General features: G+C 43.4%; 1 protein-coding gene across 1 annotated transcript; it reads left to right on the forward strand.

Moving 5' to 3' along the window:
- The first annotated feature begins 1554 nt into the window (after positions 1 to 1554).
- LOC121346288 (p53 apoptosis effector related to PMP22) lies at positions 1555 to 12170 on the forward strand. The gene is made up of 3 exons (XM_041423989.1): positions 1555 to 1866; positions 9014 to 9157; positions 9757 to 12170. Exons 1-3 carry the CDS (start codon positions 1656 to 1658, stop codon positions 9990 to 9992), a joined length of 591 nt encoding a protein of 196 aa, XP_041279923.1. The 5' UTR covers positions 1555 to 1655; the 3' UTR covers positions 9993 to 12170.
- Positions 12171 to 12963: the final 793 nt, after the last annotated feature.

Genomic DNA, 12963 nt, shown 5'->3' on the forward strand with positions numbered 1-12963 from the left:
CTGCTGGAAAATCACTGCTTGGCACTGCACTGCACAAAGTTCTGTTGTAGTTACAAAAAGAGGGGATCATAGTGCCCAGTTCTGTCATTATTCTCTGCTATGCAAAACCTGTGTGCCGATGACATAGGCTTGCAACTAGTTCTGGCAAATTTTATTTACAGTTCTACTTTATTAGGAATTTGGAATGAAGTCTGAACAGTGGAAATGAACATCAAAAGGATGTTGAGAGAGCTGGTGAAACTCCACGTGACTTGAGGTACCCTGCGTGGGATTTGTGCAACTTGCCTATAGTGATATCATCTTATTCTGATTTTAGCATCTCAATCTGTTCCCTAATATTTGCCAGCAATCAGTACTCAGATGAGGCTGACCATCTCTCCTCACAGGACATCTCCCATGAATATCTTTTGAGGCATTGGGCACAGTTATATGTGACATAGGTATGACAAAATCCCATTTTATACAGTCCAATAAGAACTCATATGCTCCCATTCTCTGTGAAGCACATGTAATCCCCCTCACCCACTATTATTTTCAGTCCTTCAGATCTCAGATATTTTTCTTTCTAATGTCTTCTTTGGTGAGGCCTAGAGGCTGCTCCAGGACTCAATCAAACGTGTCTGAGTTGTGTGCCAAAATACACATTTCTCTAGTCCTGTCATGGGCATGTGTCTGCTCAGACAATGAAGTTGATTTGATGCTGGGCAATGGAGTGACACGAGGGGATATGTAGGTATCTTATTGTGGAGAAGTGCTTCTCACCGTGACCAAAATTCTGGGTGTCCATTCTTGCCATGTGATGGGAAAGCATTCATTTTGGTCACCTGGCATCTTGGGGTACATTTCCAGACATGGAATGGGAAAGGATCAGGGCCCATGGGTCCTGAGTACCTCTTCTGGGCTTTGTCCAGCGCCCAGAACAGCCTGTTTGGGAGCCAGAGCACACCTGCGATGAAACACTCATTAGACACCCATTAGGAAACACGCATTTGTTAAATACTGAGCGTGATGTGAAACAAATGTTGGTTTCCTTGTTAATAATGTCATATTCTCCTCCTCATATGACACCTTTCTTTAAGATGTCTCTTTTTTTGTCAACCTCAAAAGCAACTTTTTGCCAGCTTTTGGTACCTGAAATGGCTAACACCACCAGTATTATCAATGTTGGGCAATGCTGGTCGGTCAATGCAGTGATGAGAGAGGAGGATGATGATCTCCAGCCCCCACGAGGAAGGTAGGGCTCGTGGAACCCCGAGAACCGCAAGTTTTTTCGCTGCGGTTGCGTTTTTGCCGTGTCTGTGCCACGACGGCGGAGCGGGAGCGGGTGCGGGAGGGTGGCGGACAGCGAGCGGAGAAGGGCGAGGGTGAGCCCGGGCGGGCCGAGCGAGGGGCCGGGGCCCAGCGGGGCCGGCGGGCCGAGCGGGGCGGGCTGGGCCCCGCTCCCTCCGCCGCTCTCCGCCGGCCCCACCGGTCGGGGCCGCCGGCGGCGGCAGGCTTAGTCACAGGAATGTGGGTGGGACTCCCTCCTCCCCGGCGCCTTAAAACCCCGCTCGGACCGGCACGCTCGCAGTCTCCCGTCCCGGCGGAGCGTCCCCGCCGCAGCGCACCGCACCCGCCACGCCCGGGCTCGCTGGGCGCGCCGCCGGCCGGGCACGATGGTGGTGTGCGGCCTCGCCTGCTGGAGGTGCAGGTGGCTCCTGCCCCTGCTGCTGGGCCTGGCCATCATCATGGGCATCATCGCCCTGGCGGGCCGGGGCTGGCTGGAGTCCGAGTCGGAGCCCTACGTGCAGCAAGCGTCGCTGTGGGAGAGCTGCACGCGGGGCGAGGAGGACCTCAACTGGAGCTGCGAGTCCCTGATGGACTACGGTGAGTGAGGAGCCTTCCGTGGCATCCGGGCAGAGGTGCCAAGGCTATTGACCTCCCCTAACTCTGCCGTGGAGCGGCTGCTTTCTGGAATGGAGTATCCATGTTGTTTCGGGGCTTAAACCAGCACCGAAACACAGGACTAGACTACTCCAGGGCGATTTTTTTTTTTTTTTTAATCAGTACAACACTGAGAAACCGGGGTGTTGATATTTTTTTGGTTGTAAAATGACTTTCTGAAGTAATTTTACAACCAAAGTAAGATAGCAACTGGCTCCAAGTCTGTGTGCTTGCTTCCCCTGAACTCTCATCGGGCTGCAGTGTATAGCCTTACCTGGCTGCTCCCTCCCTGTGCCGCTGGCTTCCCTGGTCAGACGGCGAGTGTGGAAACCTCCACGCAGGGTGTCCTATGCAGAACCACGCCTGGACCGTAGAAAAATGGCATTTCCCCGACTCTTCAGGGGAAGAGAGCACCTTAATTTAACCCTCCTGGACAAGGGAGTGCAGCTATTTAAATGCCTCCTGGTCCGCAGCTTAAAATGGTCTGATGTGGGTTCTCAGGCAGAAAAAAAAATGCTCTTTCCTTTATACCTCTCTGTTGCACTGGGGCCTAAATCAGGGATAAGTGTGCCTCTGTTTTAACTTGCCTAGCTGCTTCTGTATCTGGCATCGCCACTGTAACATTCTTACTGCACACTCTCAGTTTCTAGGTCTTTTGGGGGACTTTTTGTTTTATTGCTAGGACACGTGGGTCTGGTTACATCTGCTTTTCCCTCAAACAAAATATTTCTGGACAAATAAGCAGACCCGCCTTAAGATCTTGGATGAGGGTTCTTTAGGGACTGGGGGGCTGGAAGGGTGTGTTTCAGCTGGGAGAGCTGGGACTGTTTCCCTGCTCAGATCCCCTGCTGCCTGAGCACGGCAGACTCACTTCCAGAAGCTTTTCATTGCAACACTCATGCTCAAGCTAAATCCTGAATACACTGTAAGAGAAGTGGCTTCGTTTCTTAGCTGGGTGATGACTTCGGGCCTCACTGCAGGTAGAAGAAATCTGGCTAGTGAGATGAAAATATCCATCTCCCCCATCAGACAGAGAAGAAAAGCTAGAGCAGAGCTGCTGAAATTTGCATTGCAGAGGGAAAAAGTGCTAAAACAGTACAACCGCTGGAATTTGTTTTCTCCTGTAGTGACAGGGCTTCACACGTCCCTGAGTGCTGATGGGTGTGTGCTTTGCGTCAGCCCTCAGCACTGTGGGACAAAAGCAATTTTTTGCACCTAGTTAACAGGTTGACACAGAAGAACAAGCATCCTCCACTTCACTGGTTTAAGCCTTGGCTTATTTAAACCAAAACTTATTTACATCCTTGGCTTATTTATATGAATTTGCCTGTTCTCAAATTTTCATAACATCAATGCCACTGTCTACTCAAATAGTATTTTCATCTAGAGACAGGACGTAACACATGAATTCAGGTTTGATTTGTTTTGTTTTCTTTGCTTCTATGTTAGTGCAATTACTGTCAAAATAGGTGAGGGCATTTACAAAGGAAAAAATGCCTAGCAGGCATTTACAGCACTGCTGCAGGAAAATAAAGGTTAACTAATTGAGATGCATAACTTGTGTTTTGCATACAATAATTACTGTGCACTAACCATCCTGCATCTCTTCTGATGAAATGAAGACTTCAGAGTGGATCTCCATTAACAGAATGTGCCATTAGACAAATTCTTAATTGAGCTGTGGCATGTGTATGAGGAAGAGGAAGAAAAAAAGCAGGCGAGTCACTTATTTTAAATGAGGGGAAAGGGGCAGGAAACAACAAACAAAGATTTGCAAATAGGAGTGTCTCCTAAACTGCATAGCTCCTTAATGCACATTTGCAAATACCACATGAGAGGGAAAAAGTGAAAGGGAAAAAGAGTAGGATGTCATGTGGTAGGGAGGATTTTGTTTGGAGTTCTGTACTAGTATGTGTCTGGGAAGTGTCCTGGCTGGCAGTGTCTATGTATTATCAAAATGTTGCAATGCAGAAGCACTGCAGTGCACTAGAATATGACTCAAGATGACTAAGTCTACACCATTGCAGGATTTAACTGTTGACTGTGTGTTTAAAACATATCAGCAAGCCATCAGCTATGACAAAGATTATTTGCACTGTGTAACTTGGAAAGGATGATTGTCTTTATAGTGATGAGATTGTAAGTTTAGAAGCAATATTTATGGGTGGCTGTGCCCTCCTGGTTCTGAATGACTGGTCCCAGCAACTTTGCTTTGAATTAACGCTGTAAAAGATGGGTGTGTACATGTGCAGTAAAACTAACCTCATTAGGTTAACTCCTTCTTAACACTAAGAGCCAGTTGGTATTCATTTGGTACATACCAGCCAACAAAGAAACAGGAGAGCATTTTTCTGGATCCTTAGTAAGTGCCAGAAAAAAAAAAAAAAAAAAAAAAAAGGAGCCCATCCTTTGTGAATCATGTTTCACTGGAGCTGTGCCACTGTACCTGTGTCCCTAGAGGTATGGACTTTGATACCCCAGATTACTGGTGAAACTGAGTGCATGTGGAGACTTCACTAAGAGGCCAGGTAAATAAAGGAGGAATGCTAGGTGTAAGCTTACCTTTTCAATACACCTCTTATCAGGCACACTTTTGTCTGATTTACAAACACCGGGATGCACTTAAGACAAACTAACATTGTGTGTAGTGTTGGGCAAGTGCAGGCACTTGGGAAATGCTGATGGAAAAGGTGTAGCTGTTGATGTCCCTGCCTACACCCAGAAAACACTGTAACTTCCTGGTAAAAGATCCCTGTGAAATGTGAGGCTGGTGTCTCTGCCAGTGCACTTTGCTGGCTCCTGAGCAGGCACACTTCTGCTGCTAACAATCCCGAGACTAAAAGCTGGAAATGTGTAGGATTGTGCCTCTCCTCAGCTCACCTGAAGCCGAGTTTATACTAGAAGGCTTGCATTTAGTATTTTGGTAGTTTAGTAATTGCATTTCCTGCACTCCTAAAGCCAAAACAGATTGTGATTCCCAGTATTAATTTCCAACCTGCCCTCCCAGCAAACCTTGGGTTCTGGGGTCCTCTATGCTCATGGTGGATATGCACATAGCATCTTCTCGCCAGTCATGCTACCATGGAATTTTGCACATTAGCACATTACCTGAGCAAGAAAGTAATGCTGACGCTGCTCTTTTGCTTGCAGTCCACTGCTCCTTTATGACATCAAAAAAGAGAGATATTTTTGGACATTCTGTGTGAGGGGCTATTGCAGCCAAACAAAGATTTGCTACTGCCATTTACATACACAAGGATATTACAGCTACATTGCAAAAACATGCCCAGTCTCTGCAGGTCATGATAAAAATGCCACTTATGAGCTAACAAACTAGCTTCGGCTTCTGAAAGTGAATGAACAAATATGAGAGTCTTGTTAGTTCAAATCCTGTAGCAGTTCATCTTCCTGCTAGACTGTTTTCACAGCCCTTTGATTTCTAAAGAGATGTCTAGATTTAAATATCTTAGCCTGTAGAGATTCCACCTCCTCCCTGGTGAGGCTGAGGCATGGCCAAATGAAGTCAGGAAATACACTTAATGCTAAGGCACTGTTGCTTGCTTTCTTTTAATTTCATCATATTACTGGTGCTCATCATTAACATTTAGTAATCATGACCCCTCCTAGTTATTTGCATGATAACATTTGCAGCTTAGTTCCTTCCCACAGTAATCATTAATGTAATGTAGTGCTATGTAATAAAACTCTTCATCCTTCCTAATAATTACAGACCTTCTGAACAATTGTTTTTTTAATGTTCTTTCAACACCACCTAATAGATAAATACTTTTCTGCTGATTAGATGCAAAGAACTTGACTACACTTTGAGGCCAAGCTGACCTGAAAACACTAATACCCCCAACTATTTCTCTGCTTTTCTGCTCTCCGATTCTTCTGCCTTTCTATTTATGCAGCTCCAAATCACTGTGGTGTTCTTGGTCGATTTCATAAACAGACATAATATTTATGTTTATTTTGCACAAGAATTACTCTCTCTGACAAATGAATGGGTCTGTGAATTTTCTATTTTTATAGAAAAGCTTAAATTCTGGCTAAATTTCTTATGATTACAAGGTACTTTTGAGCATAAACCAGATAGAAACTGGGGCTAATCTGTCATTCTCTGACTGTGAGTAGGTCTCCCCAGATCTTATGGCAGCAAACAGTGAGAGGGTAAACCTGCGCCTCTCCCCTCCTGGCAGCTGGGAGCTGTAGGGGGAGGATCTTTCAGAAAGAAAGGAGAGCTGGGTGCCTGTGGGGACTCTGTCAGCTCTCAGAAGCCTTTAGTAGGAAAAGAAGCTGGGAAAGTGTGACGTGATAGGTGTGGGGATGAGGGAGTTCCTTCATGGAGAAGCAGCAATTTCAGTTTCAGCTCCGCAGCAGCCCCTCTGGTGAAAACTCTTCCTGTCAGTGGGGGTGGCAGCAGGTCATGTGGATAAGGAACATCCCAGGGTTACACCCTTTACTCGGGAAAGGTGCACCCTCCCACCCCAACCTCTCCCATCAGTCATTTATTAAGAGACTTGTATATATACACAATATAAGAAAAAATCTCAAAAATTAACTGTAAGTCCTGTGATTCCTACAGGGGATCAAGAGTCTGGCTGATAGTTCAGTGGCTGACTACACTCATCCAGCCCAGAGCACACCCATCTAGTGCTGTGGGCAGCACCTGTGACTCAGTCTTATCAGGTCTTGTCAGCATCAACCTGCAGCTAAGTGCTGTTGGAAAAGATAATCCAGCTGAAGAAAGAGCAGAAGGTCCTGGGTCACCAGCACTGAGCTCTGTCACACATGAGCAAAAAACTCACTGAGTTTCATGATGGTGGTAACTACTGCTGCCTTGTTTCTGAACACCTCAAGGAAATTAATCTTCCTGACAAGATATCTCCTGCAGCTATATGTGTTGTCAGTTTCTTATTGCCAGAGACAAGAAAATAAATCACTGTGAGCAAAGGCTGGGCTGACCTGTATCCAAAAGCTTATTATGCTTGTAAAGACAGTACAGATGATATGAAAATGGCAAAGAGAGGACTGTGGGTATTCTGCCTTGTACTCCTCTAGCTGTGTTTGTGTTGCACTAAACCTCGAGGTGTCTAATATACAGGTGTATTTGAGTTTACCACTTAAATTTTATCAAAGAGATGCCAGATTTATCTTCCTACATCTTGTCAGCATAAATAATGCATCTGAAAGGAAATATGCTATGGTAACTTAGTGTTCCTTCTTGTCGTGCCTTTTTTTTTTCTTAATAGGGCAAATATTGATAAAACCTTGCCTGAATCATCCAGTCTGAATGGGTTTCCCTGGGCTGGCTGTGTGTAATGTTTACATATCCCTTTATATTAGTTATCACTAAAGAAACCCTATTGTGAAGACAATATTCAATACCTGTGCTAGGTATGAGAGAGAATATTTTGTATGAAAAGATTTTATCAAACCATTGATGTAGCTCTACTCTCCAGACACTCATCAGTCTCCTCCCCACATCTTCCCCTCAGCATTCCCTCAGGGAAGGGGTATGAGACATGCACAACTAGTTGAAGAAGAAGAAATTTGAGATGTTTTTACTGTCTTGAGTATCTCCAGGGAGGGAAAGGGGAAAGAAAGACTTTTGCTTATCTTTTCTGTGTCAGTTTTATTGTCTTCAGGTAGCAGTGGTGCTGGTTGGAAGTTTTGGCAGAGATTTGGTTGGTGTATTTTACTGCTGTATTTTACTTTTGCTGTTGGATTAGAGAGTAAAGAAACCAGTTCGAACAGATCTAATTAAAATAGCTGTAAAACAATGCTTTGCTTTCAGAAAGCAAATTGCAGAGAAATAATGGAGACTACATTGAAAGCAGGACATCTCCAAAGTCACTTCAACTGTGTTGGAATGGACAGCTATGATGAAAGAGATTCTTTTCTCTTTTTTTAATGTTCTGACCTAGATCTCACTGGCCTCTTTATTCCTACATTAGAGGGAGCTAGGATCCGACCCTACCTCTGTCTGAGTGCGTGAAAGTAGAAACCCACAATATGTAGATGTGGGAATTGAACTGTGATGACAGCTGACTGGAAAACAAAGCATTAGCCAGTATGGTGTAGCCCTTGTGGGCAGGTATCCTGCCTCCAGGGCAGGAACACTTTTGCTTGTAGTTGTTTGCACTGGGCTCACCTAAATTGCTTGGTTTCTGAAGAGGACAAGGTGTGTGAGGGCCTTTTTCCAAGGCTGTGCTACTGCCAAGGCAGAATTGCTGGCTGTTTGTCTAGGAGGTTTTCCTGCCATTGTTGCCTTGGCCCTGGCCTGTGCTGGGTGAGTTCTGGATGCTGATGCTGCCCTGTTGGAATACAGCCGCTTGCTTCATGCCTGAGCCCCTCCAGCATGCAGTAGCTTGATACTAAGTAGCTTGATACACCCTGTTCCAGTAAATGTCAAAGTAATGATTCAGGGAGAACTCATCAACTTTTAGCTGAGATTTTGTTGTTTCTCCTCCACCTGCAACATTTTAGCTGTGAATAGATACTTATTTTCAAGAACTTTCTTTTTGTCATCTTTTCAGCTATTGCAGGTTTATTTCTTTTTGGTCATGCTTATTTTGCTCCACATGCTCTGTACTTGTCATAAACAAACAGAAATTTTATGCAGGCAGCACTATTATTTCCCAGCAGTTTTCTCCTGTGGTGGTACCCTCTTGTCTGCTTTCACACTTCCCTGTGCATGGAAGTGCTTTTGTAAACTTGAATATCAAACAGGAGCTGTAATGATAAAGGGCATTATCAGCAGTTGCGTGCCCTATCTGCTCAGATATCTGTGGGTGTCTTAGACATACAGAGTTTGAAGACATTATCTCTCTGCTATGCTGCACTCTATCCCCCTTTTCAGCAAGACAAGTTAACAGGCAGGGAGTCCTGTGCTGCTGCAGCAGGGATGGTGCCCCCCTGCTCTGCAGCTGTGCGCTTTGCAGCCATTCATTATTGCTTTGACACAAGGGCATGCTTCCTACAGTAAAGGGTTTCAATAAAAAAGTGAATAAAGAAAACCAGAGAGCTGCAATGATCTACAGGAGAGTACTGCTGTGTGTAATACCTTTCTTGTTTTCTCTTCAAGGGTGGGGGAGAGCAGCAGCTGCCACATACCTCGTTGGCTTTGTGATCCTGGTCATCTGTTTCGCCCTTGCAGTCATCGCCTTCTCGATTGAGATCCTCCGCTTCAACTTTGTGCGAGGAATTGGGGGCCTGCTCTTTGTTGTTGGTAAGGCTGGGCACAAAGACAAGGTTATTTTATATGTGAAACAGGCATCAGTAGAAAAACATGCTAGATGGAGCCTCCCTTACAAAATTAGCTGTCTTTGATTTATGACTCATTTTCAAGGGAACAAGGGAAGGCTGGGTTGTGCTCTGAAAGCATAATGGGTAGGGAAGCTCCAGTGGCCTTTGTCAAGTCTCACTTTCCCAAAAGCAATTTATGGGGATGCCCAACACCTTTGACCCTGCATGCTAAGACTTAAGAGCTGTGGGTGCTTCCCACCTTTCTGATGGGAGGAGGAGGAGCAGGGCTCTGGGAGGTAACTGGCTGGGCAGGGTTCCCGGTGCTGGCTGCGGGACAGGGCTGGTCACGGCATGCAGGTATGTGCCTTAGCAACCTGGCAATGGCACCTGAGGTGCCGCAGCCACACAGGCGTGGGGATCTGCCTGGGACAGAAGGCACATACCTCTGTAACAATGCAGATCTGATTGCGGGTCTGAAGCTAATCCTTACATATCTTAAGTATGCACTTATCTCCAGGTACCTTTTCTTAATGGAAACCGTAATATGTTCTCTGTAACTTACTCCTGGTTTTCTCTCTTTAGCTGCATTCCAGATCATTGGCTTGGTCATTTACCCAGTGAAATTCACAGAAGACATTCCACTGACAGGAGATAACATGTTCAGCTGGGCCTATGGTTTTGGCTGGGCCAGCACTGTTGTTGTAATAGGTTGTGCTTTCTTCTTCTGCTGCCTCCCCAACTGGGAAGATGAAGTCCTGGGAAACATCAAGCCTACCTATTACTACTCCTCTCCAGAGAGAGCACCATATTTAAATTGAAAGATTAAGTCCAAGTACAGTCAACTGTCAAAACAGAGGAGCACCTCTGATGTACATTTGGTGTGATTGTAGGAGACTAAAAAAACTCACCTTATTTTGCCAGTGTATTTCTTACTGTGGCTGGCAATAAATTAGGAAAAACATTGGCATCTTAATCCAAATAGCTTTTACCCAAAGTATTGTTTACATATTCTCATGTCAATTCAGTTTTTACTGGTTTACTTGCTCCTTCCCCTCCCAATTAATTGAGTCATCCTTATTTTATTCAAATATTTTCTTAGGAACATAGATGATAGTGTTTCAAGTGTAGAAAGGAAAAGGATAGATTTTAAACAACCCATTAATGTGTCCTGAGATTGTTTTTTTTCACCTCTGAAAAAATTGCTTTAAATGGAGATAGGAAAAACCACAGCCTTCCAATAATGCTTTTTTCTTCTGTCAAAGTCAGTCCAAAGAAAGAAATTTCTGTGATACTATCACAGTCATCTGCTGCCTAAGAATCTTTTCTCATTTGTGTTACTGGACTGTTGTTGACCACTAGCTATTTGAATTAAGGAGAAAATAAAATTAAAATTTATTTTCCACCAATTGGTGCTGTTAGACAAGGTCTCCTCCAAAGCATGGAGTTGGTGTGTACAACATAAGAGTGGCTAATGTAACATTGGTGGGGTTGTGGCCACAGCAGGACTTGTGATGGAATCACATGTATGTGTCGTAATGGATTCAGATGCTAAACTACATAGATTTATAAATGGTATATGAGGGATGCTGATTTAGAAAGCATCTTTGAACAGAAACATATACTATTCTATTGGTGTACCTTTGTCAAGTTGCAGTGTTTTAATTACCAGTGTGCTTTGGAGGCAAATTTTAGCATAAGGTGTTTAAAAACCTCCAAATGTTTCTAACACTTTAAGTACCTCAGAGTTTAGCAAAATTGGGCTGCTTTTGAGTGAGTAGGGGTAACAGGTAGAAATAGAAAAGCAGTTCTGTGAGCAATTTACATATATAAACTTCATACAGACATCAGTGTTGGAGTAATCTGGCTGGCTCCTCATTTGTGTTTCCGCAGCCAGCAGTTCCAAATAAATATTCCAGCGACGCGTAGCTATGTCTGTGTTGGTCATGGACCTGCAGCATCTTACAGCAGATTTAATTACAGTCTACAATCTTTGTCAGGGCTTTCTTCAGCTGGGGAAGAAGGAAGAAGTTCATTTTTTGAACTCCTCTTCCAGCTATGGGGGAAGTAGCTTTAGCAAAGACACACCGAGGAGTATATAGGTGGGGTGGAAAGCAAATGATGCATGTTGCTCTGTGTTATTTCTTACTCTCATGAACCTGGTACTTAGGAGAGGGTAAGTGTGTGGGTATGTGTATTCATGCACATGTACAAAGTAGAACGTAGACAGCATTAACCAACAGACTGTAAAGCTAAAATAATTTACAACTGATCTTTTGCAATGCCCTGTATTTCTTATATTATGTATTGTATAGCTTTCCATTTTGTAACAAGTTTTTCAATTTGATAATGCTATATATTGCATGTGATTGTTTTAGAGAGACCAGGTGATTCCTGAAGGTCCCTTCTGGGCCTGTATTTTATAACTTTACAGAGCATAAATGACTGCAGACTTCACAATTGTGTTATGAGTTCAGTTGTGGCATATACAATCAATTGTATTTATGATTCTTGCCAAATAAGAGAGTTCTGTGGTAAACATGTCCTTTTAAATTTTTTTTCCCTTTTCTGTACAGTACTGGCTGGCGGGGAATACTGTGTATACTTTATCATAAGTAATGATAGTACCTACTTCTAGTGAATTCAAAACATAGCAGAGAATCTTAAGTCAGGAACTTGTACAACTAAAGCTGAAAAGGAGAAGAAAGTGTAAGAAAATGGACACCTTTCCTGATGAGAGGGAAGATGGTATGGTAATATGGTAATCAGGATTAGCATAATTTAAGTCTTTTGTATGCTTTTTTAATAAACATTGGCATAACTTGTCAGAAGAGGACTAATGTAAAATAAACTTGGCTCTGAATGTACTGGGAGGGGTAGAAGCATAACCAGCATGTTACACAACTTTGATGTTCCAGAGAAAGCTATTGCTAAAAGTTATTAATTACTTTCAAGTGATATTAATGTATGTGACACTCGTTTCAAATGTGGTGGCTTAATTAAAAATGTTTTAACTGACGGTTGTAGAAACTTGGTGGTGTTTGTGGTTCGTGGATTAATTTTGTAAAATCAAACAAATAAGCCATTCTTTTCTTCTCTTAACTTGAATATCAGTATCCATAAAGAGTCAGATTAATAAAATGAAGTTAAAGACCTCTTGTCCAGGAGGCAGCAACTTCATTTTCCAGTCAAATAAGCTTCAGAATACACTGCAAAACATGTCTGTGCACTTTCATTGAAGTGCCAGGTATAGAATGTTCTTTCCTAAGCCAAAACCTCTTAAGTGCATCACAGATAAGGGGGAACTCTAAACATTTTAAATACACAACAGTCTGCATGAAGTCTTGCATGTGGGAAGCCTGTTCTTTATCAAAACTGTTCCAAGTGCCTTTCCTACAATGATGAAGAAATTTAAACAGTGAAAAAAAGGATGGTGTACTTGCCTGCTATTTTCAGTGGAAGGCTGCACTTCTCCCATGATTAGAAACTTTCCCACTTCTAACCTCAGTTTATGCACGGCCCACATTATAACCGTGTCCTAGTGACATTTTTAAAGAGAGAAAATCAGTCAGTCACTGCTGTCTTACACCAGCCTGTGGTTTCTGATTTCTGGAAAAACAGGTTCATCATTCTCCTGTTTATTTTTTTTAATCTATCCTCTTCTCTAAATGTCTTAATTTTACAATTCATTTACTACCCTGGATTCTGGTGCCTTGCATGTGTTTCTTTTTGGGTTTTGGTTCCACGTCTCCCCAGTTTTAATGACTTCTAATTTTAAATTAAAAAATAGGA

The sequence above is a fragment of the Onychostruthus taczanowskii genome, unplaced genomic scaffold (genome assembly GCF_017590055.1).
Source record: "Onychostruthus taczanowskii isolate IOZ18803 unplaced genomic scaffold, ASM1759005v1 scaffold8, whole genome shotgun sequence".
Taxonomy (NCBI): Eukaryota; Metazoa; Chordata; class Aves; order Passeriformes; family Passeridae; genus Onychostruthus; species Onychostruthus taczanowskii.